Source organism: Chenopodium quinoa, unplaced genomic scaffold, assembly GCF_001683475.1.
Source record: "Chenopodium quinoa cultivar QQ74 unplaced genomic scaffold, ASM168347v1, whole genome shotgun sequence".
Classification (NCBI taxonomy): Eukaryota; Viridiplantae; Streptophyta; class Magnoliopsida; order Caryophyllales; family Amaranthaceae; genus Chenopodium; species Chenopodium quinoa.
The window spans coordinates 5,443,252-5,467,913 of record NW_018743850.1 but is presented as its reverse complement, the minus strand read 5'-3'; the positions used below and the strand labels follow the sequence as shown (position 1 = coordinate 5,467,913).

General features: G+C 32.7%; 2 protein-coding genes and 1 pseudogene across 2 annotated transcripts; 2 read left to right on the top strand and 1 right to left on the bottom strand.

Annotated features, from left to right (window-relative positions):
• The first annotated feature begins 5,748 nt into the window (after positions 1-5,748).
• On the top strand, positions 5,749-9,054 carry LOC110685642. Its single transcript, XM_021862178.1, has 3 exons — positions 5,749-6,195; positions 6,619-6,676; positions 8,670-9,054. Exons 1-3 carry the CDS (start codon positions 6,040-6,042, stop codon positions 8,822-8,824), a joined length of 369 nt encoding a protein of 122 aa, XP_021717870.1. The 5' UTR covers positions 5,749-6,039; the 3' UTR covers positions 8,825-9,054.
• A 2,001-nt stretch (positions 9,055-11,055) lies between these two features.
• LOC110686071 lies at positions 11,056-23,003 on the top strand (annotated as a pseudogene).
• A 559-nt stretch (positions 23,004-23,562) lies between these two features.
• Positions 23,563-24,189, bottom strand: LOC110685702. The gene has a single exon (XM_021862229.1). It carries the CDS (start codon positions 24,187-24,189, stop codon positions 23,563-23,565), a length of 627 nt encoding a protein of 208 aa, XP_021717921.1.
• Positions 24,190-24,662: the final 473 nt, after the last annotated feature.

The window sequence follows — 24,662 nt, the reverse complement described above, 5'->3', positions numbered from 1 at the left end:
TAAGCACAAAGATTATAAACAGAAGAAAAACAATATGTCATGTTATATAATAACTGTAAAAATTGCATATATCGTTCACATTTATACCAATCATCCTCATACATAGCATTGTTTGGAAATTTTTGGTTGTAAAAAATTGTCAACGGATTCTTGTACTCAATTGCCTTGGTTAACATGTCATAGGTGGAATTCCACCTAATTGGGCAATCGGTTTTGATTTTTATTGCTCTTATCTTTTGTTGTTTTAGAAAACTCTTCCATTCTTGGTATCTCATGTTTGAGCTATTAATAGACATAATAGCATCTCTAATTTTGTTGTAGTATGGACCAATTGCTCTAATTACATCCTGAGAACATGACAAACACATCTAGTATGAAGTGCATCACCATCTAATATTACATCGGTCAAGTTTTGTTTGACATAATTAGCAGTATATGTCATTGAGGTTGCATTGTCAAATGTCATAGACATGATTTTTTCTCGAAGGTTGTATTCATTTATTGCTTCCTTTAAATGGTGAGCAATGTTAATACTGGTGTGGGAGTATTCCAGCATTTTGAAATGGATTATTTGTTTTTGTAACAACCATTGATCATCTACCCAATGGCAAGTCACACATAAATAGTGATATTTATAACCACTATCCCAAGAATCGGCAGTCAAAGACACTCTACAATTAAGTTTACTCAATTCGTCTTGTAACCGCATTTTGTACTCTAGGAAGTTTTTCATGGCGGCGGAACGAACGGTTTTCCTAGAGATTCTTTTATGTTGGGGTTGTAATGCTTTGTTAATGTAAGTGTTAAATGGGTCACTTTCGTAGAAAAGAAAAGGTTGTTCGGCGTATACTATCATTTTCCCTAGTTCATCCCTATCCTCTCATAGTTGTAGGTAAAGCCGTGTGGATGGTATTGGGAAATTTTTAGCTGGGTTGGATGACTAGCTGGTTTTGCACAACTTCTCATGTGTCTACTTAAGTGTCCCGTCCCGGCCTTGGAATCTGCCGAGTATACATTACCACATGTTTTACATTTTGCTCTTGTTTGGGCTACATTTAGCACAAAATAAAGCCATACATCACTTTTGCAGCTTTTGATATTTACCATTTCACTTTCGGTTAACCATTGCTCTTGTGTGTTTGGGAATTGGGTGTTTGTAGATTCGGGGATTTTTTTGGTTAGTAGTAGAACCGGAGGCATGGGTATCTTGTTTGCTACCTTGGCTAGAATAAAAATTTTGCGGGTCAAAGAAAGTAGGTGGGAATTGACCAAATTGTGGAAATTGGTTTGGTGGTGGAAATTGGTTTTGTGGAAATCCTGGCATATTATTCATGTTATAGGGTTGAAAACCGGAAGTACCATCGTGCCTAAATTGGTCAAAGCCTAGGGGGATGTTACCGGGGTCATTGGTCGGACTTGAAATTGGGGGGGGGGTAATTGGATTAGGTGATTCCCTAGACCTATTACCATGGGCTTTCCTAGAGGATGATGGGTTGTTCGTGTTTGGTGATGCCATAATTAACAATAATAATAATTAATAGCAACAATTTTAACAATAATAATAATTACTAACAACAATTATAGCAATAATAATAACAATAATAATAATTAATAACGATAATTATAACAATAACAATAACAACAATAATAATTAATAACAATAATTATAACAATAACAATAACAATAACAACAATAATAAATTAAAGATTAGTTTAGATCTTACAACCGTGCTTCAACGCTTTCCACTAATTACGATTTCGAACTTTTAATTTTTTTTTATATTAAGAAATAATAATTAGAGAATTTAAGAGATTAAGAGAATTAATAGAGAATATAAGAGATTAAGAGAAGAGATTGTGAATTTGTGATTTGGAATGAAGAAGATGGAGGTATTTATAGAAAAATGGGGAAAGTAACCGTTGGAAAGAAGGGGAAAAGAAGAACGTTGCTCAACGTTCTCCATTGACAATACCGTTGAGCAACGGGTATAAACGGGCGGCACGCGGGCCGTGCCTGGCGAGCCAAGAGGCGGGCTCGTGCCGGGCCGTGCCGAAAAAACCAACTTCTGTTCGTGGCACGGCCCACGTCACGCCCAGCGACCACCGTGCAAGGCCGGGCCAGCTGTCGGGTCGTGTCGTGTCACGTCGAAGTTCGTGCCGTGTTGGGCCGCCCGCAGGCCATCTCGGCCCGTGCCGAGCTTTACTAAATGGTATGACTTTGTTTTTACCATGATGAACAAATTGATAAAAAAAATAAATAAATGAAAATTACAGCGATATCACACACTTTTTTTCCTAAACAATGGGATGAGAATGAAGTGTTAGAAGAAATGCACACAATTACTTTGTGAGGTTTCAAAGCTATATTAGTGAGAATAACTCATCATAGTAAAAGAGATGCAAAAGTACGTAAACTTGTTTGATTTATGCCAATGGATATAATGTTTTATTTAAGAATATCAAATATTCATTTTGTACTTAATAGGTAGAGATATTAATTGTCACATGTACGTGTAAATTGACAAATGTGCATAACTAAACAATACAAAGTAAAATAGAAAAGAAATAGATGTAATAGATTTTGTAAAATGGTTACTTAGGCCTATTCTCTTAGCTTTATCATTGCTGATATGAAATGATATTTGGTGAGTTAAAATTATTTTTACTAATTAAAACTTAATCTTACTAATTCTCTATTATATTTGTTATTTATAGTTGCCGATTTAAACTTAACTTAGCTAAATTATTTTTTTTCCCCTTAAACTAATTTTGTTTATTAAACTAAAATTAATTTCATTGAATATATATTATTTTTTACTTAATATTATTTAAATAAGGTGAAGAGAATAAATTCTTAGTTTTTTTTTACACACAATTACAAATTTAGTCCATTAATAATGGAATAAAGTAGTTTTTGTTTGCGTGTTTAAAAAAAAAATACTCCGTATTATATAAATTGAAAGTTGGTTGACGCGTGCGTAGCACGTGACCATCCAACTAGTATTATAAGAAGTAAAACAGTATATATAATGAAAATATACATGGACTAATTCAAGAACTTTTATATGACAACATTTGTTATTTTTTACTGTATTTAATAAAAAAAAAATATAATCAAAATAAGCATGTAAATAGTGCAAAAGTCAAATTGTTACAATTAATCTGAAATGGAGGTAGTAGTATGAAACTTCCTTCGCTTTTTTGTAAGTAGCTAAATAGATAGAACTCTTTTAATCCAAAATAGGTACAAGATTGTAATTTTCCATATTTTGCAAAATAATTTTTTTTTTTTATAAGGAAGTGTTGCAACATCATTCATTTTTTTTTTTTTTTTTTTTTTTTTTTAACTCTACAAAATTGATAGCTTTTCTTGATACATATAGTCATTAACTCTTAAATTGGAAAGGTGTACAACTTTATGTCCTACCTCAAAGCACTTTAAGGAAGATCCTTAGCCTTTTTGAGACCAGAGAAGACGAACACTGGAAGTGGCTACTAAGTTGTGGAAATTTGAAGACAATAAACCCTGAACACTGTAGACATGCAATCTAAAAAGGTTTCTAACGATCTTTTTTTTTTTTTTTTTCCTTCTTTTTTTTTTGCTTACTTTTAATAATCTTTTGATCATAATAGTTATAATATCTTGCAACAGCTATTAACGGAACAACTATAAAGTATTTTTCAATAATGTGATTTACACCCTTTGTTCATAAATAAATACTTTGACTGAATTTATGTATTATCATTATTATTATTATTATTACTTTTTTTTTTATCAATACACAACTTTGTTAATGATCTATCATTAAAACTTATAAAAAGTTGATATTAAGAAATTACACATCAAAACTAATCCAACAACATTATGCATAATAACATTTGATTTGCATACATAAGTGTTAAATCAAGTTAAAGTTAGTTTATGTACTCCGTATAGTTTAATTATTTAATATTAGATATATTAGAGAAGTCATACATCTTTAGATATTATGAGTTCATTATTTCATGAATATAATCAAACGTTTCAACATTTCTAATTCTTGATAGGATTATAACATTATCAAAGGCTATTTCTATCTAAAATAAATAAAATTTTCATCCATTTCAAATTAGATTACTTGTTTTAATTTTTGGCACTTTATTTTGACTAACATTTGTGATTTATAAATATTAAAAAACATAGTCACGTGCATCTTGTTAGATTTATTTCAATGTGTACTAATTTAGAACGGAGGAACCATCTTGCATCCTCTCCAATTCTTATATATTAAAATATCAGTCATGCGTGCGATTGTGTTACTTGTAAAAATATACTGTTAGTAGTTTTCCAAGGCAGAAGTCATCTTTTACAGGAATAATTTCACTATATTTATTTTTAGAGCTGAGGTATCTAACATTCCATTACAACAAGAAAAAGGAAATTATTTTTATAATCTTAGAGTTGCGTACTTACGTACTATCCTCTTCATCTCATCATAAAGCTATTAATACTTTGAAAATCTAAACAAAGGAGCTTATCACTTTCTTAATCCCGTTGTATATAAAATTACTTAATGCATTATACGGTTATACCTATTATGTAAATAACCATGTAGTTGTCACTAATTAAATTCCAAAATTTGAGGTGTAGTTAGTGCTACAATTATATATAAATATATATATTGTTTCGGTATAAAAACAATAGGACCTTCGGCAGGCCCTTTTCAAAGGAGAAGGCTGATCTCGGACCAACTGATGAATGGGCCGAGGGTTTCTTGCACAGCAAACACATGTAAACTAGCCTCGGGGGTGGTTGCCGAGAAAGGCCCCTCAGATGCTAAAGTCAGTTCAATGTGTAGAGAGAATAAGCTATGCAAGAGAATTAATTGCTTGAGGCTGACTATGAATGAGTGTAAGAGAAGACAATTGATGGCTTTTATACCTTTGCTCAATATGCATGGATTGGACCCGAAATCAGATGGGCTTGCCAAGCTGACTGGGCTTGATGGAGTTTAGCATGCTTTGGAGAGTTGAACCTTGCTTTTGAGCTTTTGTAATTAAATCATTTGGACCGGCCCAATTAGTAATAACTGAATTGGACCCAAACAAATATATATATATATATATATATATATATATATATATATATATATATATATATATATATATATATATATATATATATATATATATATATATATATATACACAGGTAATAATTATCGATTATTCTGTTAAAAAACAGTCTTAGAATCTAAAAATTAGTACTCAACTGGCCACTACTTTGTTAAACATTGATAATATATATGTGTGTGTGTGTTAGTACTCAACTGACCACTACTTTGTTAAACATTGATAATATATATATATGTGTGTGTTAGTACTCAACTGGCCACTACTTTATTAAACATTGATAATATGTACGTGTGTGTGAGATTTACGTTAGAACTTTGACATACTTAAAATACTAAGATCTACTTTGATGTAACCGTAGAATAACATACCCTTAAGTACAACATATTTTATTTCCCATACATGTTTGGGGCTTATATAGAACCACAAAGACCTTAATTTAGTCAAGATTCAATCGAGGTCTCGATCAGGTATCTCAAGACACGGTACCCCTCCTATATATTTACCAATTACTAAAATAAATATTAATCCGTACTTAGTACATGTAAAGCATATTTGAACAAGCTAAGAATGAAGGGAAAACAACCGCCCCACGAAAGCAAATGCAAAGGCTCTAAACACAAAACAAGACAAAGGGCACGCAAGACAAAACCAACCCAAATGGTTTGATGATAACTTCTAAAAAGGAATGAATTGAATACAACTTTGAGTTATATTGAAACTTACATTTGTTTTGGAACTCTCTCCATTTTGTGTTTTGTGTTTGTCTCTCTCTTGTTTGGCTTGTCCCCTTGCAATACCTAACCAACTTCTCCTACACTCCCTATTTCATGGATTTTTGTATTCTTTGTATATATATACACCCCCTTAAGTCTACACAATATGTAGTCTCATTTCCTAAACAAATTAAAACAACTAGCTAGTTAAAATGAATAACAAGTTTGCTCTCAAAATAACTATCCTTTTGTGCCTTTTCTACTCTCTTTTGCTCAAACCTTGTACTTCTTTCCAACTAGATGGTGTTCATCCTTCTATCACTTCACTTCCTAGGAAGCTCAACGCCATTGACAAGGTACATACAAAGGTTAGTTATTGCATATATATACCCAGTATGTGCGTCTAATTATCACTTACATACAACGACATACTTTATTTTTCACTTTTATATGAGTCATTTATCTCTCTTATTTGATGGAAGGGCGTATGCCTATGTTACTTCGTTAGTCATTGTGGCTCCCTATACATCAAAATAACTCTACTGCACCTAGAGTGAAATTAAATTGCCACAAGTCTTTGGAGAAATATCAATATATATGATACGAAGTATTTATTTGAGCATTTTGAATATGATACAATTTGTTGATATATGTACATCTTAATAATAACTCCGTATTTTTTTATTGGCATTTTTTTCTTCTTGGTGTAAAATTTCCAATGACATTAATTTGATTATTTATTCTTTTTTTTTTTTTTTTTTTTTTTTTTTTTTTCCATTTTCAATAAGCAGGTTACTAAGACTAGTAAACATGTCGAGTCACATATGAAGGCAAAGAAAGAAATTCTAGGTAAGATTTGTTATTTTTTTATTTTTTAACGTCGAAATCATTGATGCAAAAATTTTGCTTTATATATTAATCATTAACTTTGTTTAAAACTTTCTGATCGAGTAAATGTAATGTCATACTTCAATTCGACATAGTATATTGTAAATGAATTAAGGCAATGTAGCAAAATTTATACGATAATTTCATACATATCTATGATATTATAAGTATTTCTTTGTTAAATACTTCGTATATCTTTAGTGTATATTTGGTATTATATATTACCTAGAGAGTGAAAATGATCAATGACGAAATTTATATTAAAACTCAATTTGTTATATGGATGCATTTTCTTGAACAAAAGTGATGATTAATAAGATTGAGTAGCATAGAAATAAATGAGCTACTCAATAAAAACTACAAATCTACAATGGCACATGTGTCTTTTAAAAAACATGGAAGAGGCTTAACTAAGCTAGCTTATCATGTTTATGTACCAAAAAAACATCCAAATGATCCAATGATATCGTTATATATTTTACATACATATACTATAACTGATGGTGTTATTTTTTAATCGTTTCAGTTTTTTATACTGTTAATTAAACTTTCTAAAAGGGCTAACATCTTAGAGGTTGTGAGAGAGTTGTATATAAATCTCCCGCATGCTTAGCTTATAGCCAAGTTGAAGAAGCAATTTAATAAATCAGAGGTGGTTTTATTTCCACCTTGTACGCACTTGACTTTTTTTTTTTTTTTTTTTTTTTTTTTTTTTTTTTTTTTTGAGGCACTTGACTAATTAAATAAGTACTATGTAGCTTTTTCTCCCACAAAAAGACATCACATCTGTTTCAAAATCTCCCAAAAGGATGGTAGTTCCTCCTACTTTTCTGGCTATTTATGCAATGCATCAATACTTGTACGTAGTATAAAAATTTATTTGACTTTTAATATAGTGCTTGATAAAACTTGATTTTAGGCCAACCTATATCATATTATTAGCAAAAACTTTTTTTGTCAAGTTAATGGAAGTTTTCACTTATTTAGTTACAATAAAATAAAATAAAAGAATTTTGATTTACTATATATTTTATACGAGTATTCAAAAATTAAGTAAAAAAAAAAAAAGTGGCACAACACTTTACGCAAATGTGTTTATGCGCATGCAAATAAGTATATCGTTTTTTTAACTTAAATTATTTTTTTCTCTAATAACATGTACTTTTGTGTATACTACTTTGTATTCAACGTTATATTGGGTACAGACAACTTTTTTTTATTTTAGTATGGCAACTAGAAATTATTATATGGAATAGTACTTAGCAATAAGGTACGGTTATTTGTAGTTAGAAGCATATAGTATCAACTAATATGACAATTCCAAAGAAAGAGGATAATTTGACCATCTCAACCATTTAGTCCATTTTTTAGCACTTCAAAATATTCGAGGTATGAGATATCAAGTTCTTTAGGAAAACTCAATTTCTGATTGACCGTAAGACCGGTATTAGTCATAACTAAATCTTAGCTATAGTTAGGGATAGGTTTCCAAAAAAAAAAGATCCTTAGTGGTTCTGGTTCATACATTAACTTAGCATGGATAAATGATGTAATTAGCTAGGTTTTTTTTAAAAAAAATAAATGATGTAATTAGCTAGGTTTTTTTTTAAAAAAATAAATGATGTAATTAGCTAGGTTTTTTTTTTTACTTTTTCTTTTTATTTATGTAATTAGTTAGTTTTAACTTCGGAAGTTAGGAGGGTAAAGTTTCCATCATTTATGGAACAAATTATTCTCCTACGGTTGTGAGATTGATATAATGATGTAATTAGTTAAAAAAAGAAAATGTGTCCTTGAATAAATTTAAAACGTGTAAAACTGTCTCATCTAAGACTCACTCTTTATTTTCCAAGGTAGACTTGCATATCGTGCATCTATCTGTTTTCTTTTTAAGCATGTAAATTATATAATTATTAAGTTATCTCATAAATATGTCATTTTCCTAATATTTCAGATGAGTTGCAAAAGAAAGATGTAAATATGATGCAAATAACAGGAGATAAATGGAGAGAATGGGAAGAAGTTCATGACCCAACGGAGTTATTCACCATGGATTATCGGAGAGTTCGAAGAAGACGACCCATTCACAATAAATCCCTTCATCCATAAAACATGGCTAATTTTTCGTTTGCTTAATTTAGGGGAATTAACAAAAAAAAAAAAAAAAAACTTAGACCAATATTTTTTTTAATTAATATTAGGTCACAATTTTGGTAGAAGAAAAACTATTGTAATTAGCAAAATAGGGGAGCTTGTCTTCGTAAAGCTTAGGTTAGAGCCGGCATTTTGGAAGATTAACTATATATATATGTTTACTATGTAATTCTATGTCGTTTAACTTTTCAGTACTAATAATATTATAATTAATTTTTTTAATTAGATGGTCTTAATCTTAACTTTATCATACGAATTGTACTCCATATTATTTTACTTAATGTATTATGTGCATGTCAAAGTGGTCAAAGTCTTGGAATAAATAAAAATCGGAAATTTATAGTTAATACTTACTTCCAATTGACGATATTGCAATTAATCACGTCTTTGTTGATTAATTAACAGTTGTGCGCTTGATCAAGAGAAGTGCGTGGTTTTCGCACCACTTAGTTTGCATTGATAGCCGCACACCCCAAGTTCCAATTGAGAGAGGACTAGAGGAGTGTTTTTGTGTAAAGTAGGTGTGTGAAAATCACCAGCCCTTAATAACTACTTTTTCCGTTTTTTTTACTTGATCTGTTTTTTTTTTTTTATCATACTCGTCAATGTAAAACTTTCACGATCAATAACTTTAATTCTTCTTAAGTAAAAATTATAACAATTTTATGTTATAATAGTATTTACTGAGACGGATTTTAAAAAATCTTACATGAATATGTTTTTCCTTACATATTATTCAAAAAAGACGGTCAAAGGAGGAGTGGTTAATAGTGTAAAAGTCAAAGCGGGTCAAGTAAAAAAAACGGAGAAAGTATGTCTTTACATCTTTAGTCGATGTTTAATTTTATCACTCGATCAATTGGAAGTTTAGCATATATCTGTTTTGTAATTAATTATTAAGTTGTCGATGTTTAGTTTTATCACTCGATCAATTGGGGCTAGTTAAGCTGGATTGCCCGTCTATTCTAAAAAATGATCTCATTTCTATGAATCCAAATAGCCCATAATGATGCCAGCACCCAAGTGGCTTCTTCTTCCTTAAAAAAGTCCTGTTTAGGAGGCTAGGTTGTCTGGAGAAGGAAGGGAACTCCTTGAAACCACCCCTCTCCCTTCCTTCACCCCCAATATCAATCATATTATTAAGGGAGGGGTAGGAGATATGGGATGGTTGGGGGAGAAAGGGTGATTTTGGGGGGTCGGGAAGGGACGCAGGATGATTTTAGGACATAATATGTTAATCAACCTCAACTCATCTTGTAGTCATTAAAGGTATTTGGTGTATTTTTATGGAAACTTGGGGGTATATGATGTATTTAAAAAAGTCCAATGATATATGGTAAATAAATTGAAAACTCGGGGGCGTATGGTGAAAAACCGATACTTTCAAAATAATCCCTCTTAATCATTATAAAATAGTCTCTAATAGATTGACAACACTAAATAATTATAAATTTTAATTTGATACTACTAATTGATAAATAATTAATAAATAAGTATAAATTGCTAAATAATATTTTGTATTTATAACAGATAAGTTTACACATAATATTGCCTTTAAAGGTCATTTTGTATAGTTACAGCCAACCACCAACAAGTGATTTTACCAAACCTATTTACGTGCAACCATGGTCAAATAATCAATCAAACGAGCTAAGTTAAAAGCCGACAGCCAATAACCAACAACCAATTGCTAAACTAGGTCGAAGTATTAAAAAAAAAAAATCCAATCAATCATCACACCTTTTGGTATTTAACTCAAATATATACACCTTATAGGTTAATCCCGTTTGACATACGATTTAAATAGCTATTATACTTAAAATAGTCATCACTATTCTTTATTTAAAAAATGTGTAGTCATAATCTCTTTAATTCTTTTTGAAAGAAGTATTTATTTAGTCTTGGAACTTAGGAGGAAAAAAAAAGATGATGTCAAAAATAGATTAAGTGAGAAAATCGTTCATAAAAAGTTAACATCTGTCTATTAATTGATAATGTCAGTATGACTTGTTTTGTAATAGTCAATATGGAATAGAATAGATGTCTTTGATTTACCATCTTTTGTATAGGTAAGCATAAAATTGGCATGGACTGAGTCGTGTAGACCTACATGCCATAGGCTTCGTGCTCAAGTGAGCCATGTTTGGAGAGCCTAGAAAAAGTCTTATCGGACTCTCACCAATTCGAGTATTTCATTATTTCGCAACACAACTCAGCTATCAAGTTACGGAGTATCAATGACATAAACGATAAACCCCAAAACTAAATCTGCTGAAACCCCTAAAACCTTCAACCTTGAAATGTCACTCTCTCTCCTATTCAAACCCAAATTCATCCCAATCTCTCTCCGCTTCCTTCCCGCCATTTCAATCACCTTCTTCTCCACTCTCTGTCCTCGCAAACCCCATTTCTCATACCCTTCAATTGATCCACCATTTCCAAAGAAACTCCCATTCAAAGTCACTGTTCATGGCCGCTCTTGGGACGATCCTTACCATTGGATGTCCAACATCAACGACCCAGATTTCGTCAATTTTCTCTCTCAAGAGAACTCTTATGCTGAAGCTTTCATGGCTGATACTAGGGTTTTACAAAGGAAGCTGTTCTCTGAGATGGGTAGTCGGATTCCCGCCAAAATTTCTACTCCTCCTGAACGTTGGGGCCCTTTGTTCGTTGTTTTCTCGATTACCCTTTTCGATTTTCTAGTTTTTGAAGATGCCCTTTTGGTTAATTTGTATTTGGTGATTGTTTTGATAATTTGGTATTGAATTGTGTTCATAAGCTTTGTTTGTTTGTTTCAATTGTTTGATTCTATGTGGTTTGATTATGGTTTGGTATAATGGGTAGTTGGGAAGTGGAATTACTTGATATGAATGTAGTTAGAGTAGCTTTGTTAGAGGTAATTGTATAATGGTAAATTGGTTTGTTTGTATAAATTGATTTTGTATTTGATTATCAGCATACAGCTCTATGATTGTTCAATTTGGCAACATGTGGCAACATTGTGCATTTAACCAAATGATCAAGTTCTAATAATTGAGTATGTCGTTTTTGAATGTTTGGTTTAAAATTTTCTACTCTTGTATTCTGAGCCCTTCTACATTCAAATTGGGGACTTAGTCTTGGTATGAGAAATGATAAAGCTATAGCTTAGATTGGGCAGCTTGCCCAATACCAAAGGTAATGGCAATGGATGGTTTTTCGTGATGCTAATAGACTTAGTGGTTTTACATTTACGTAACTTTGTAAGCGGAACTTTGGGCAGCTTGCTCATTCCCAAGCATGGGAGCATATTTCATCTTTCCTGTACTCTGTCTCAACTGTGTGGAATATGTTTATATAATTTGTACCAGTACTATAATTCTCCGTTTTCCAGTTCAATTTAATGGCTATTTTATATATGAATTTTTTTTCCATCCATTGCCTTCCATACAACACTCGTTAACATAATTTTAACTCTATAAATATTTCAAATTACTTACTTCTTTTAACTCTAGTGATTAATCTAGACATTCTAGCAAGTGGAGTTTAATAGCGAACAATTAAGGGTCAAAGTAGGTTATTTACAATTGATAATGTAATATAAGGTAGCAAATATTATAACAGTATCAACTTGCGATAAAGTGCTATGTAAAATGTTTTGTGTTTGTTTGGGGTCCTAGGTGTGTTTATATTCCCCACTTGAAACATTCTCCTGTTTGAAAGAAGCTTTCAGACTATTCCATCATGAGCTTTCTAGCACTATTGGAGCCTGAAATATTGATTTGCGACTTCTATTTTTTTGCTACAATGAGCATCTTCTGTCATGAAATGTGTGGCTTTACGAATTGGAGGTGAAGTTTGTATACAACACTGTAGCCCATTGGAGTTCATTAGTATAATTATGATTTTACCTATTAGTTACATTTTTTGTAGGAGAAGAGGTGCTTGAGAGTGTATGAGTGATCAAAGAAGTTTTATTTTACCTCTCACCTGATAGCATGACATCACTTGAAATATTGTTGATACATTTTGCAGCTGTTAAGAATCTTTATAAAGGTCAAATGAAAATTTACTTCAATACCTTAATGTCTGATTATTGTGTTGTTATTCCCAGGCTCTACTACCAACACATTCCAGAAGGGAAAGAATACCCTATTTTGTGTAGAAGACTGGATACAGAAGAATCTACAGGTCTAGGAAGTTTATTTAGTAGCATAAAACGAGGATTTAAAAGGGAGGAGATTTTGCTTGATTGGAATGAGATTGCGGAAAAATATGGTAAGTTCTTACGTATGTAGTTTCAAGCACATAAACCTATTAAAAATGAATCCCCCCCCCCAAGATGCACACACTCGCACTCACACTCACACTCACACAAATGAAAAACAAAAGTGGAATAAAATTGAACTTGAAGTACTGGTTAGCTTGGCGTCATATGAAAAGAAGAGCTGCGTTGAAGATGTTTATTATTATGAAATTACAAGTCGTGATCATTTTATTATGCTAAAGGTTGAACTGTAGTTAAGTTTATTGTGTCTGATGCTTGTTGAGGTTATTGTAATTGATGTTCAGACAGGGCTAGATTGCTTGCTAAGTGACCGAGATAACAGTGAAAGCAAAATTCTTGAAATGAAGTGATGCTAGTGAAGGCCCTTATAATCTATGTTAAGATGGACAGAATGATATGTGACTATTAATAATTAGTTTTGAAGCTCATAAATGTCACCATTTGAGGATGATACCTAGTTTATGGTATAGTGGTATACTAATTTATTCATTGGTATACTTCATTGAAGCACATGTCTGTAGCGGAGTATAAACTAGTTATTCATTGGTATACTTCCTCCGTTCTTTTTAAATTGCAAAGTTGGGAGTTTCACACTTGCCAATGCACATTTTGATTTTTAATTATATATCAGTAACAATTATAAAAGGTTAATATTATAATGTATATATTATGACAGATCTAACAAAATCCCATGTGACTATGTTTTTCCAAAAGTATAAATCGCAAAAGATGGTCAAAGGAGAGTGTGTGAATAGTGTCAAATTGCAAATATTGCTTATAAGCCTGAACCGAGGATGTTTATATTAGACAGAATTACATTTTCTAAACTTTTATAAAAACAAAAAATTACTAATATTATTGACACATTCAATAATCTGACAGTGAGGTGCTTCTCTTGAGCATGATTTGTTAAGCGCCTCATGGCTCCCTGCAGGCAATCACTTATTCGCCTCTGGCTCACTTCTGTATAAACCTTCCCAAGTGAGATATCTCATTGCCAATTGTCAACTTTCTAGCAGAAACCTTGAAAGTTGGGTAGCTTTCTACCATGATTGAATTACAAATAAAATATTCCTAGTAGGAAGGAAGTGCATGTGTTTGTTGCTTCTTCATGGCAAAAGCAAAACACATTTTTCAAATTAGGACTGCGAATTTTTTTTCTTTTCAATAATATAATTATTTATTGTTGTATGCCATGGCTCATGTTGATTTGGCGGTTTCCTTTATTTTTTGTTGTTGTTCTGTTTGTCATGTTTCCTGTGCTGGATTTTTTCTCTCATCTATGGTGTCATTAACTTTAAGTGGTTCTGTGTTGCATTAAAATACTAGTTGATTTTCATTCTCCAGGTTATGTTCATATGGGTGCTTGTCGGGTCTCACCTGACCACAACTTTCTGGCATATACTCTTGATAAAAATGGCTCTGAGCAATTCGCCCTTCAGGTCAAAGACTTGAGATATGGTCATATCATCTCAAGTGCTAAAGCTGATGCAGTTGTTAGCCTGGCATGGCTCAAGACGGATCTGCTCTGTTCTATACCGTCGCTGATGATAACCAGAGACCATACAGGTAAGTTCCTCCCATCCTTTTTTGTATTTGTTCAATTCTGGATTGCTGGAATGTTTACACCCTCATTTTCCAGGGTATTTTGTACAGAATTGGGGTCTAATGAAGAAAAAATAGTATTTACAGAGAGAGATTCTAGGTTTTGTGTGGATGTTACTTGTACAAAGGATGGCAAGTTTGTTACAATAAACTCTAACTCAAGGTCTTCTTCAGAGGTGTGATTGAATCCATGTATGCTCATTTTCTGATGTCTAACTTCTATTATGTACCCTAATTTGGAACATCTTCTGTTTTAAAGGTCTATGTCATTGATGCAGCAAATTCATTTGATAGTCTCCACAGAGTACATAAACGTGTCCATGGTGTGCAGTATTTTTTGGAACATCATCGTGGTTTTTTCTATGTTCTTACAAATCATCCTTCAGCAGAGTTTGAGAAGCTACATTGTGGAAACTTTTACCTTGGTATCTGCAGAGTTGAAGATATAAATTCTGCTGATTGGCAGGTCATTCTCTAGCCTTACACTATCAAAGCTTTCTTTTTCAAAGAACGCCTGGCTTATTTTCTTGAAATATATATAGTCCTCTAAAATTGATTGTCCCACTGACCTATAACTCTAAGTAACCAGGATATGAAAAATGGATGTTAGTTTGTTACTGAAATCCGAAAGGCGCACAGAGGAATCTTCTAAGCAACATATTGTTTATGATAGATTATTATTATTAAACAAAACCTATATTGCGAAAAAAAAAAGGTTTGGAAAACCCGTAAGACTACACATCTGCATGTTCATTTTGAGTATGATATAAATAATTTTACTTTTTAGTAGTGTGGTAAGCTGGAAAGGCAAGTTACATGAAACTTTCAGGAGTGTTGAAAATATGAATCTTGAGCTGAAATCTTTGATGCATCTCAAAAATATTCAGTAGTTTTACTTGTAAGCAGCACATAACAATATCCTCCATTCCAACACTTTTGACTTTTGTAACAAAGTTTTTCCATTAATTTTAATCATTATGTTGTTGCATTTTTTTTATTGTGGATTGATCTTGCGAAGAGTTTGCAAATTTTTTTTTTTTACAAAAAGTGACAAGATTGTTTATATGCTGCTGGCCAATGTATTTCCTCACCAAATTGATGGTTGAACTTACTAAAAAATATCATGTGACCCATTGCATTTGAATAGGCTGTAGCATTTATTAACAAGAGAATTGGGTGTCCTTACTGCTGCAATTATCTCAGATTTATTTATAGAAGTTCTGCTGGACCAGTCTCTTTTGCTAATTCGTTCAATCGTTCTACTTCATCTGCACTGTTTGTTCTTAGGCACATGTTACACTGAAAAATGCTGAATACTTTCCATTTAGCTGTCGGCTGTCCTGAATTCCTGATGAGGTGCATAAAGGCTTAGCATGATATGTTATGTGTTCAACTTTTTTAAGAATAAAGATTTTCTTGGATCATGTTATAATTTATTGAATAACTTTCCTGCATATTTCTAAGGTTCAGTTAAATAATGTTAGATCTTTATGTGATCAATTTAAGCGCTTACATCTAAAGAATTTTTAATGTTCCTTATTTTGCTCTAATGTTTTTGCTTTTTTGTACACTATTATAGTGATTGATGTGCCTTTCTTTTCAGAATATTATACTGCCCAAAAAGGGAACCAGCTTGCAGGATTTGGACGTTTTTGATGAGAATTTGGTCCTTTATTATGACAAGGAGGGCTCTTCTATGATTTGTTCTGTTAATCTGCCTATTGATGTCAACAGCAAGGTACTAAATATGCCAAACATGCATGCACAACCAAATCGCTTATTTGCAATTTTGGATAAATTTATAAATTAGCTTCTTGGGGGCCCAAAGACATTTTCAAATATTACATATCATGTCCTAGATTGTAAATCTAATTTTCCTTCCATTAACATTTAAATGTAATTTAGCTAAAATAGTATCGTAAATCGGTGGATTAGTTAAATCATATCCATTGACCAAATTTAAGTACTCCGAGCCCTCAACAGTTTCACATAATGCCATCATTTTCTCTCTACTATCTCATTTGTAGTCTTTTGAATCTTTTATGGAAGATAATTTATAGTATAATGGAATAAAACAAACTTAATAACAATTTTACATTGGTCATAAATCCTGGTAGGTGTGGTAAGAAGCTTGAGGAGAACCTTGGTTTACCTTGACCCCTCAATTGCTTCATCTGTGTTTGTACTTAGAACCATGTTCATTTAGGGTAAGGTAAACCATAATGGCTTTTCACCTTACTCCACTCTAAGGGTGAAAGGGGGCATTAGGTTAGGCTTTGACCTTCCTGTATGATATTGGGAGATAGGATTGAGGACTCGAGCAATACTTCTCTATGCAATTCCATCCTCTGTTTGACTAGAAATCAACAATAATATAGTTTAGAGACTGATTAATCTATAAATTATTTATAGAGATGATGAGAGAATGAGTTTAGATTAATTCATAAAATTGTCAGTCAGTGAATAGGCCATTAAAATTATCCCCCCTTCATATATAACTTTGTTCATTTCTGGGCTCTGATATGGATCTCAGTTGATATTCTGACCTAGTTTTTTATATTATTTGCAAAACCTTGGCTAGAGTATCATGTATGCTCATTCTCCCTTAAAGTGTGTAAATTTTAGCTCTGGATCTTTTGACTAAACTCCATATTTTTATTATGTATTCTTTTCTTTGGTTAACATCACTTATTTCTTTTTCGATTGTGAAATTGGCATCTTATGATGCGCTATAATGAATTATCACTCATATGGGCTTAGTCTTGTTGATACACAAGGCAGTTAATATGTATCACGGAGTGTATATATACTACGTATATGTTAATTGTTCATTTATGACCACACCTTTGATTTTCATATTAGAGTATTCATTTCTTTCAAATTAACATTCTTATCCCATTAATCTTATATTAATATTTACAGTATGGGTTTTCCTCAGCGCATTGTGGAGATTGAAGATTTGAATCCTTGGACTTTCCCTGTACCCTCTGAGCTGTGCACAATGGCCCCGGGATCAAACCATGACTACATGGCCTCAGTATACCGCGTGCTTCTTTCCTCTCCTGTGGTATAGCCTCTGATTAACCTTATAAAAAGGAAGGTCTTGCATTATTGACTTGTTTAATATATATATATATATATATATATATATATATATATATATATATATATATATATATATATTATGTTAGTTTGGTGTTAAAGTACATATCTTCCATTTAAAATTTGATTGAGATCATTCCATGATGCAATTGATCTCTGCTGATTAGTTTTTGGCACAATTGAGAGTGAGAGAGAGAGAGAGAGAATGGGCTTGAAATGTCTTTGGTATTTCCATGCATATGGTACAACCAGCTTTACAGTAGAAATTTTCTGGAAAAACATGTAGTATTCACTCTTCTCTATCGAGTGTGCAATCCATATGACTTCTTCCTATCAGTGAATTTGTAATGGCTTCACTTTCCAATGCTCATTGAACTAATAAAGTGGTTTGCTTCTCCATTTATTTCCAATGCAGTTTGCTTAATACATTCTGCTTCTCCACTTACTTGCAGATGCCTGATTTTGTAGTTGAATATGACTTATGTAGACGTAGCTTTAATGTTGTTCACCAAGAAGAGGTGTCGTGTGCTACTGAAAGTGCACAAGCCAACTCATCAAAATTTGGTATTGATGGTGAACCACTATCAAACATAAGAATTGATAAGTGCAAGCGACAAGAGGTAGAAAAATCACAGAGCTGGAACGAATATTCGGTGAATTATGCTTCCGAAATACACGAGGTCATTTCCCATGATGGTACCAAGATTCCGTTAACCATAGTATACTAAAAAAATACGCATCACAAGGGACAGTCTCCTGGGATCCTTGAAGCATATGGTGCATATGGTGAAGTCTTAGATAAAAGCTGGTCCTCAGATCGCCTCAGCTTACTTGACCGTGGATGGGTAGTGGCATTTGCTGATGTGAGGTTAGTTCATGTACTTGAGGTGTTCTATTATACTATTATCTGAATATGGTGTCATTCTAGTCTAAATGAGTCTTGATTGGTAGCTTCAATGATAAGTACTTATATTATAGTAGGGTCCCAGAATAACCATCAACCCTCTATGCTGTGGCATAAGGAGCACTGTGCTATGGCTTCCTTCTTATTGAACCCTGAATATCCTTATGTGTAAAAACTGTGTTACATTCCGAATGTTGGTCATGGGTGACTTTCTAATATGATCAGGCTACTCTGGAATGCACATTGTTTAGTGTCTCACTATTTCGTAGATTTGGCATAAATGTCAAGTTAAATTATCGCAGAAATTATTCTACGTTCTATTTGGTAGTGTTGCCCCCTCCCTTTTTACTGGTTTAGAACTGAAGGCTAGATATTTTTTATGAGCAGGGGTGGAGGGGGTCCTGATCCTTCCTGGCATCAATATGGAAGTGGAGTTAATAAGATAAACTCTATATACGATCTTGTCTCATGTGGTAAGTATTTAGTCAATGAGGGCTATGCTACTAAAGGTAGACTTGCTGCCATTGGAACTAGTGCCGGGTCTTTGCTTGTGGGTGCTGCTATCAATTTTCATCCTGATCTCTTTTGTGCTGTGATTTTAAAGGTAACTGACTGATTATCATTTCTTCGTCATTCCTAGTGAGGTTAAGTTTCCTCTGTTTGTCAGATGTGTTTATAAAAAGTGAATTACTTAGAAGAAGCTCCTTGTGAAGTTAATAATTACAGCCCAGCAAGCATCTTGTTGTAAACGAAATTTTAGAGAGGTCTAGATTCATCTAGCTTTAAGCTTTAGCCAGTGCAAACTAGTGGAGCATCTTCAATTAACTTGTAATAAAAGCTAAAACAATGGTGAAAGTAGTAGTATGATTTTATTTTAATTAAGGAGTATTGAAGTTGCGACACAAAATTTCCCTCTCGCTGTAGTCTTGCAGTTCATGGATCAAAAGGCTGGCTCCTCTGCTTGGGAATTCTGGGGTTTAATGGATTTAAGGCAGCTATGTTTTCCAGGGTAGAACTTTGACCATTATATTATCTCAACATTTGTGATAAGTTATTTTAAAAGATAAGATTATGGATTTTTTTTTTATGCAAATCTAATATAAGAAGTACAGTCTTTGTAGTTATTGTCAATGTATTTTGAGAGATAAAATTTCAAAGTTCTATCTCTAAAAGTGTGGGTGATTTGTACTACCTCTATGTTTCTACTCACTTGCCTTTTATGTGGTCTCCAATGTAAATCTTGGACTGTTAATAGCTATAACTGCATATTAGCTAAAACTAGTTTAAGACCCGTGCCATGCACGGTTATTACTAAAACTTAATTAATTGTTATCGTAATCATATATAATTAAAAAAAATTAGTAATATATTTATCAACCTTTTTTATGCAAAAATATACATCAAACATTATTTATGTAAAATTATACATAAAAATTTGAGTACAAAATCAACAAAATTATTATAAAGCTTATACAACAATATAAGGTTTATAATAAATTTTGTCGATTTATACTCAATTTTGCATGTCAAACCATGAAAGATTAAATACATTTCCTTGAATTTTATTAATAAAGTGTTATATAAATTAAATTATCTTGATTGTTGCAATAGTTTAATTTTAAAACTTTGAATGATTCAATATTGTTTATATGATAAAAGTACATTACATGGTCAAATAAATATAAAACATTGCTTACATATTTACATTGTAAACTTTCATATGCATTTTTTACAACGTTCTTTTTAGTGTATGTATTTCACTATGTGATCCAACATGTTATATACTTTGTTAAACATAATATTTATTATTTTATTATATTTGATATAATCTTTCTTTAAGGTGATGATAGTAAATTTTGCTGACAAAATTGTCAATTTTTATATATAGAATTTAATAGTATTTGAAGATTTAATTTAGAAAATTATATTAGCAATATGGAGTAATATTATATTTTGGTGATAATTTTGACATATTTTCAATAATACAAATGACGAGAATCTTTTTATTATTATTACATGATAAAACTATGGCGCTCAAGTAGGAAGGTTATATTATAATAATATGTTAAATAGAAGTATTATTCTAAGAAGATTTGACTTTTTTTTTAAAAAAAAGGAAAAAAAAAGATGGTTTTGGAGGGAAAAAACAGCACCAGAAAGTGACATGTGTCATTCCCGGTGTCTGTTTTAGTATTATGTAATTGATTGATTGATTATAAATAGTTGATATTATGAAAATACGCATTGAAATGGATCGAACAAGATCCCACATGATGTCTTTTCTTGCACACAAATCACAATGTATAGTAAAACTTTTTTACTTTGATCTCACAAAAAATAATTGATTAGGACTAAAACAAAAGAGGTACTATTATGAATTGGAGGATCATTGAATTTTTTATTTACCTCGTGTTGGTTTGGTTCAATTAATTGCAAGAAGGATATAGGGTGAGCTAAAAGAGCTAAGACATCTGGATACATCAAAGATTCATCTTTTGGGTTCATTTGTTTTGTTAATCACAATGGGTTATGAAGGGTCCAGAACTCCAGTGATTATGTAGGCTTATGTAGGCTGATCGTGTAACCCCTAAGGATAGAGGTAGCTCGTAGCTGTGTTCCTTTTAAAGACAGCAATGGAAGAAACAGTATGTGATTTTTGCTGTGTTAATGGCTGATGGCAACATACTAGTTATCTTGTTTACCTATTACTTTCATATGCTTTATCTATTTCATTCATTATTTTTCTTCCCCTAGATTGGTGTTGATCAGTCTGTTGCAATCTTTGGCTTGTTTGAATTTATTCTGCTAGATGTAGACATACTACATTGAATCAAAGCTTTTTGACAAGCATATAAATCTAGAATTTGTTTATCCAATATTGATCAAATTCTTTGCATATCAGGTTCCTTTCCTTGATGTATGCAACACATTGATGGATGACAGCTTGCCTCTAACCATATTGGATTATGATGAATTTGGAAACCCTAAGATAGAATCCCAATTTGAGAGAATTATGGAATATTCTCCTTATGACAATATAAATAAGGGACTTTGCTATCCTTCAATGCTTGTCACTGCAGCGTTTAACGACTCAAGGTAAGCTTTATTGTCTCCATTGTATCGAGATTTTCTCCCTCCCAGTTCATCAATCTATCTCCCATAAAACGGAAATAAAGAGAAGCACAGGGTGCTTAGTATTTTTTAACATGAGCACATGACAAAGACATGACCAGTGACTTTGGAGTACTGATTCGCGTGTGATTGTGTTAATCTTAGGGTTGGAGTATGGGAAGCTGCAAAATGGGTGGCTAAAGTACGAGAAGAAACATGTACAAGCTGCTCTCGTGCTGTTATCTTGAAGACAGAAATGTATGGAGGACATTTTAGCGAAGGAGGCCGCTTTGGGCAATCTGAGGAAAAGGCTTATGAATATGTATTTCTGATGAAGGTTATGGGATTGCTAGATAGCTCCAAACATTAGGCTCGTGTTGGGGGAATTTGTTTACAAGGTGTATGCTTCCACGTTGTCAGTTGCTTCTAAAAGTCTGGACAGTTGCCTATTGCCATGAGAACTTCTTTATGTTGTGGAGGTCGCCAACTGGTAATTATGTACTTGCATCTTTTACTATTACACTTAAATGGAAATAACTCTAAAAGCTGTGATATCATGTTTCCCTAATTTCTTGTAGCAACCTAAAGTCTGGCAGCAGTGTTTACTGAGGATGGTTGCTCTGTTAGTGTGGAAAGAAGAAATTCACGTTGAGAATTAACTTAAAGAGCTCTATAAAATTGATCGCTATGATAGCGAGACTGCGGGAGCAAGCTTGCAGATCACACTTTACAGTATATGTAACTGGTTCACAGGTATACTGTTGTTTTGCTGATTCCGACAGTAAGGAACCAAGTTTCTGGCTTACACTACAGCAATTTGTGCAAACTACTTGGCTTTTCAAGCGTTGTCCAAATTCTGATTCTAAGAGCATGAGCATTGGTGAGGTTACTCACACCTATGCAAATCACCTTATTTATTTATCTCTTTTCCAAATCATCTTCCACCTCACTTTCCACTATCTTAAGCTACTAGTATAAGTCACCTTATTTATTTATCTACAATGGTGAGGTTACTCACCATTCTCTCTCCTAATTTTTTTTATACTACCCCATCATATATTCTTTCTCACTCTTGTTTTATTTATTATTTTTTTAAAACATGTATTACTATTTATTATTTATTTGTAATTTTTGAACTTACATAATTAATTAAAAAAAGTTAAACATTGTTAATTTTTTTCTTTTTAATTAGAGCATTTTAAATAGAACAATATTAATAATCACTTATGTATGTAAGTTGTTTCAATTTTTTTTCTAATTTTTGAAATGAAAAGTACAAAAATAATATAATATTTAAATAACATAGCTTATATAGCAAAGACATCCATTAAAAATTAAAATACAATGTTCATTAACGACTTTGGTCATCTCTTCATTCGTTGCCGAAACGTCCCCATATATGCTCAATCAAGTCATTTTTTAGTGCAATATGGGTCTCCCTATCACGAACATTATTTCTATTTTTCATATAACCATTTAGATTGAGCCTATCCAATCGTCCACTTCTCACGGTAAATGGTTGGTTGTTGTTACCAGTTGGTGATCCAGCTACATTTTGCGGTTGATCATTGATAAATTCAGTTGCATCATGATGCAAATATCCATCTCGCTCATCTTCAACAATCATATTGTGCATGATAATACAAGCCATTACGATTTTCCATAAAATTTCGGTCGACTATGCTAGACTTGGTTGACGTATTATTGCAAATCGAGCTTGTAACACTCCAAAGGCACGTTCAACAACGTCCTTTCGATAACACTCTCTTGCTTCTTGGTAAATAATTTGTGCTTACCAGTTTGTGGATGTTTGATTGCTAGGATAAATGTTGCCCATTTCGGATAGATACCGTCTGTAAGATAATAACCCATATTGTATGTATTTCCGTTGACATTGAAGGTAACCTCTGGAGCTTTTCCCTTACATATATCAGAGAACACCGGCGACCGTTGGAGGACATTTATATCATTACAAGATCCTGGGGTGCCAAAAAAAGCATGCCATATCCACAAGTCTTGCGAAGCAACAGCCTCCAAAATCACCGTTGCTGTTTTACTTCTACCTTGATACATTCCTTTCCATGCACGCGGACAATTTTTCCACCCCCAATGCATGCAATCAATGCTGCCCATCATACCAGGAAATCCACGAACATAACTTTCACGGAGGAGTCGTTCAGTATCCATAGTACTCGCTCTCCTCAAGTACTCTGGTCCAAATTGAGCTACGACCCCTTCAACAAAGTGAGCAAGACCTTCTCTTGCAGTACTTGACGCAATTTTAAGATACTCGTCAACTGCATCGACAGATGTACCGTATGCTAACATTCGAATTGCTGCAGTGCATTTTTGGAGGGGGGATGCACCTAGTCTTCCGGTGGCATCCGGCCTTTGTTGAAAGTAAACATCACTTTCTCTTGGTTTATTAACAATGCGTGTGAACACATTCTTACGCATGCAAAACCGTCGACGAAACAATTATCAGGGTACAATGGTTGGGGACTAAAGTAATCGTTATATAACTGAATATCAGCATATTCTCGATCTCTTGGTACATACCACCTTTGGTATGTAGGTTCAAGAGTGAAGGGGACCTAGTAAGGTGATGTTTCAAAGGGAACAACAGCTATATTGATCGCTTCCTCGATCAATTCATCTTCTTTTCGCCTTTGGGTAATTGATTCATGCCACTCTACATAGTCGTTCACCATGTAATCAAATAACCCTGAACTAGATGAACTAGAAGAATTTGAATCAGAGTTCATTTTGTAATATTTTTTGGTAGAGAGGAAGAGAGAGGT

Coding starts and splice junctions, on each gene's coding strand:
- LOC110685702 (XM_021862229.1), bottom strand. CDS start 24,189: ATGTTAGCATACGGTACATCTGTCGATGCAGTTGACGAGTATCTTAAA.
- LOC110685642 (XM_021862178.1), top strand. CDS start 6,040: ATGAATAACAAGTTTGCTCTCAAAATAACTATCCTTTTGTGCCTTTTC. Junction 6,196..6,618: donor TTGACAAGGTACATACAAAG/GTTAGTTATTGC, acceptor TTCAATAAGCAG/GTTACTAAGACTAGTAAACA. Junction 6,677..8,669: donor GGCAAAGAAAGAAATTCTAG/GTAAGATTTGTT, acceptor CTAATATTTCAG/ATGAGTTGCAAAAGAAAGAT.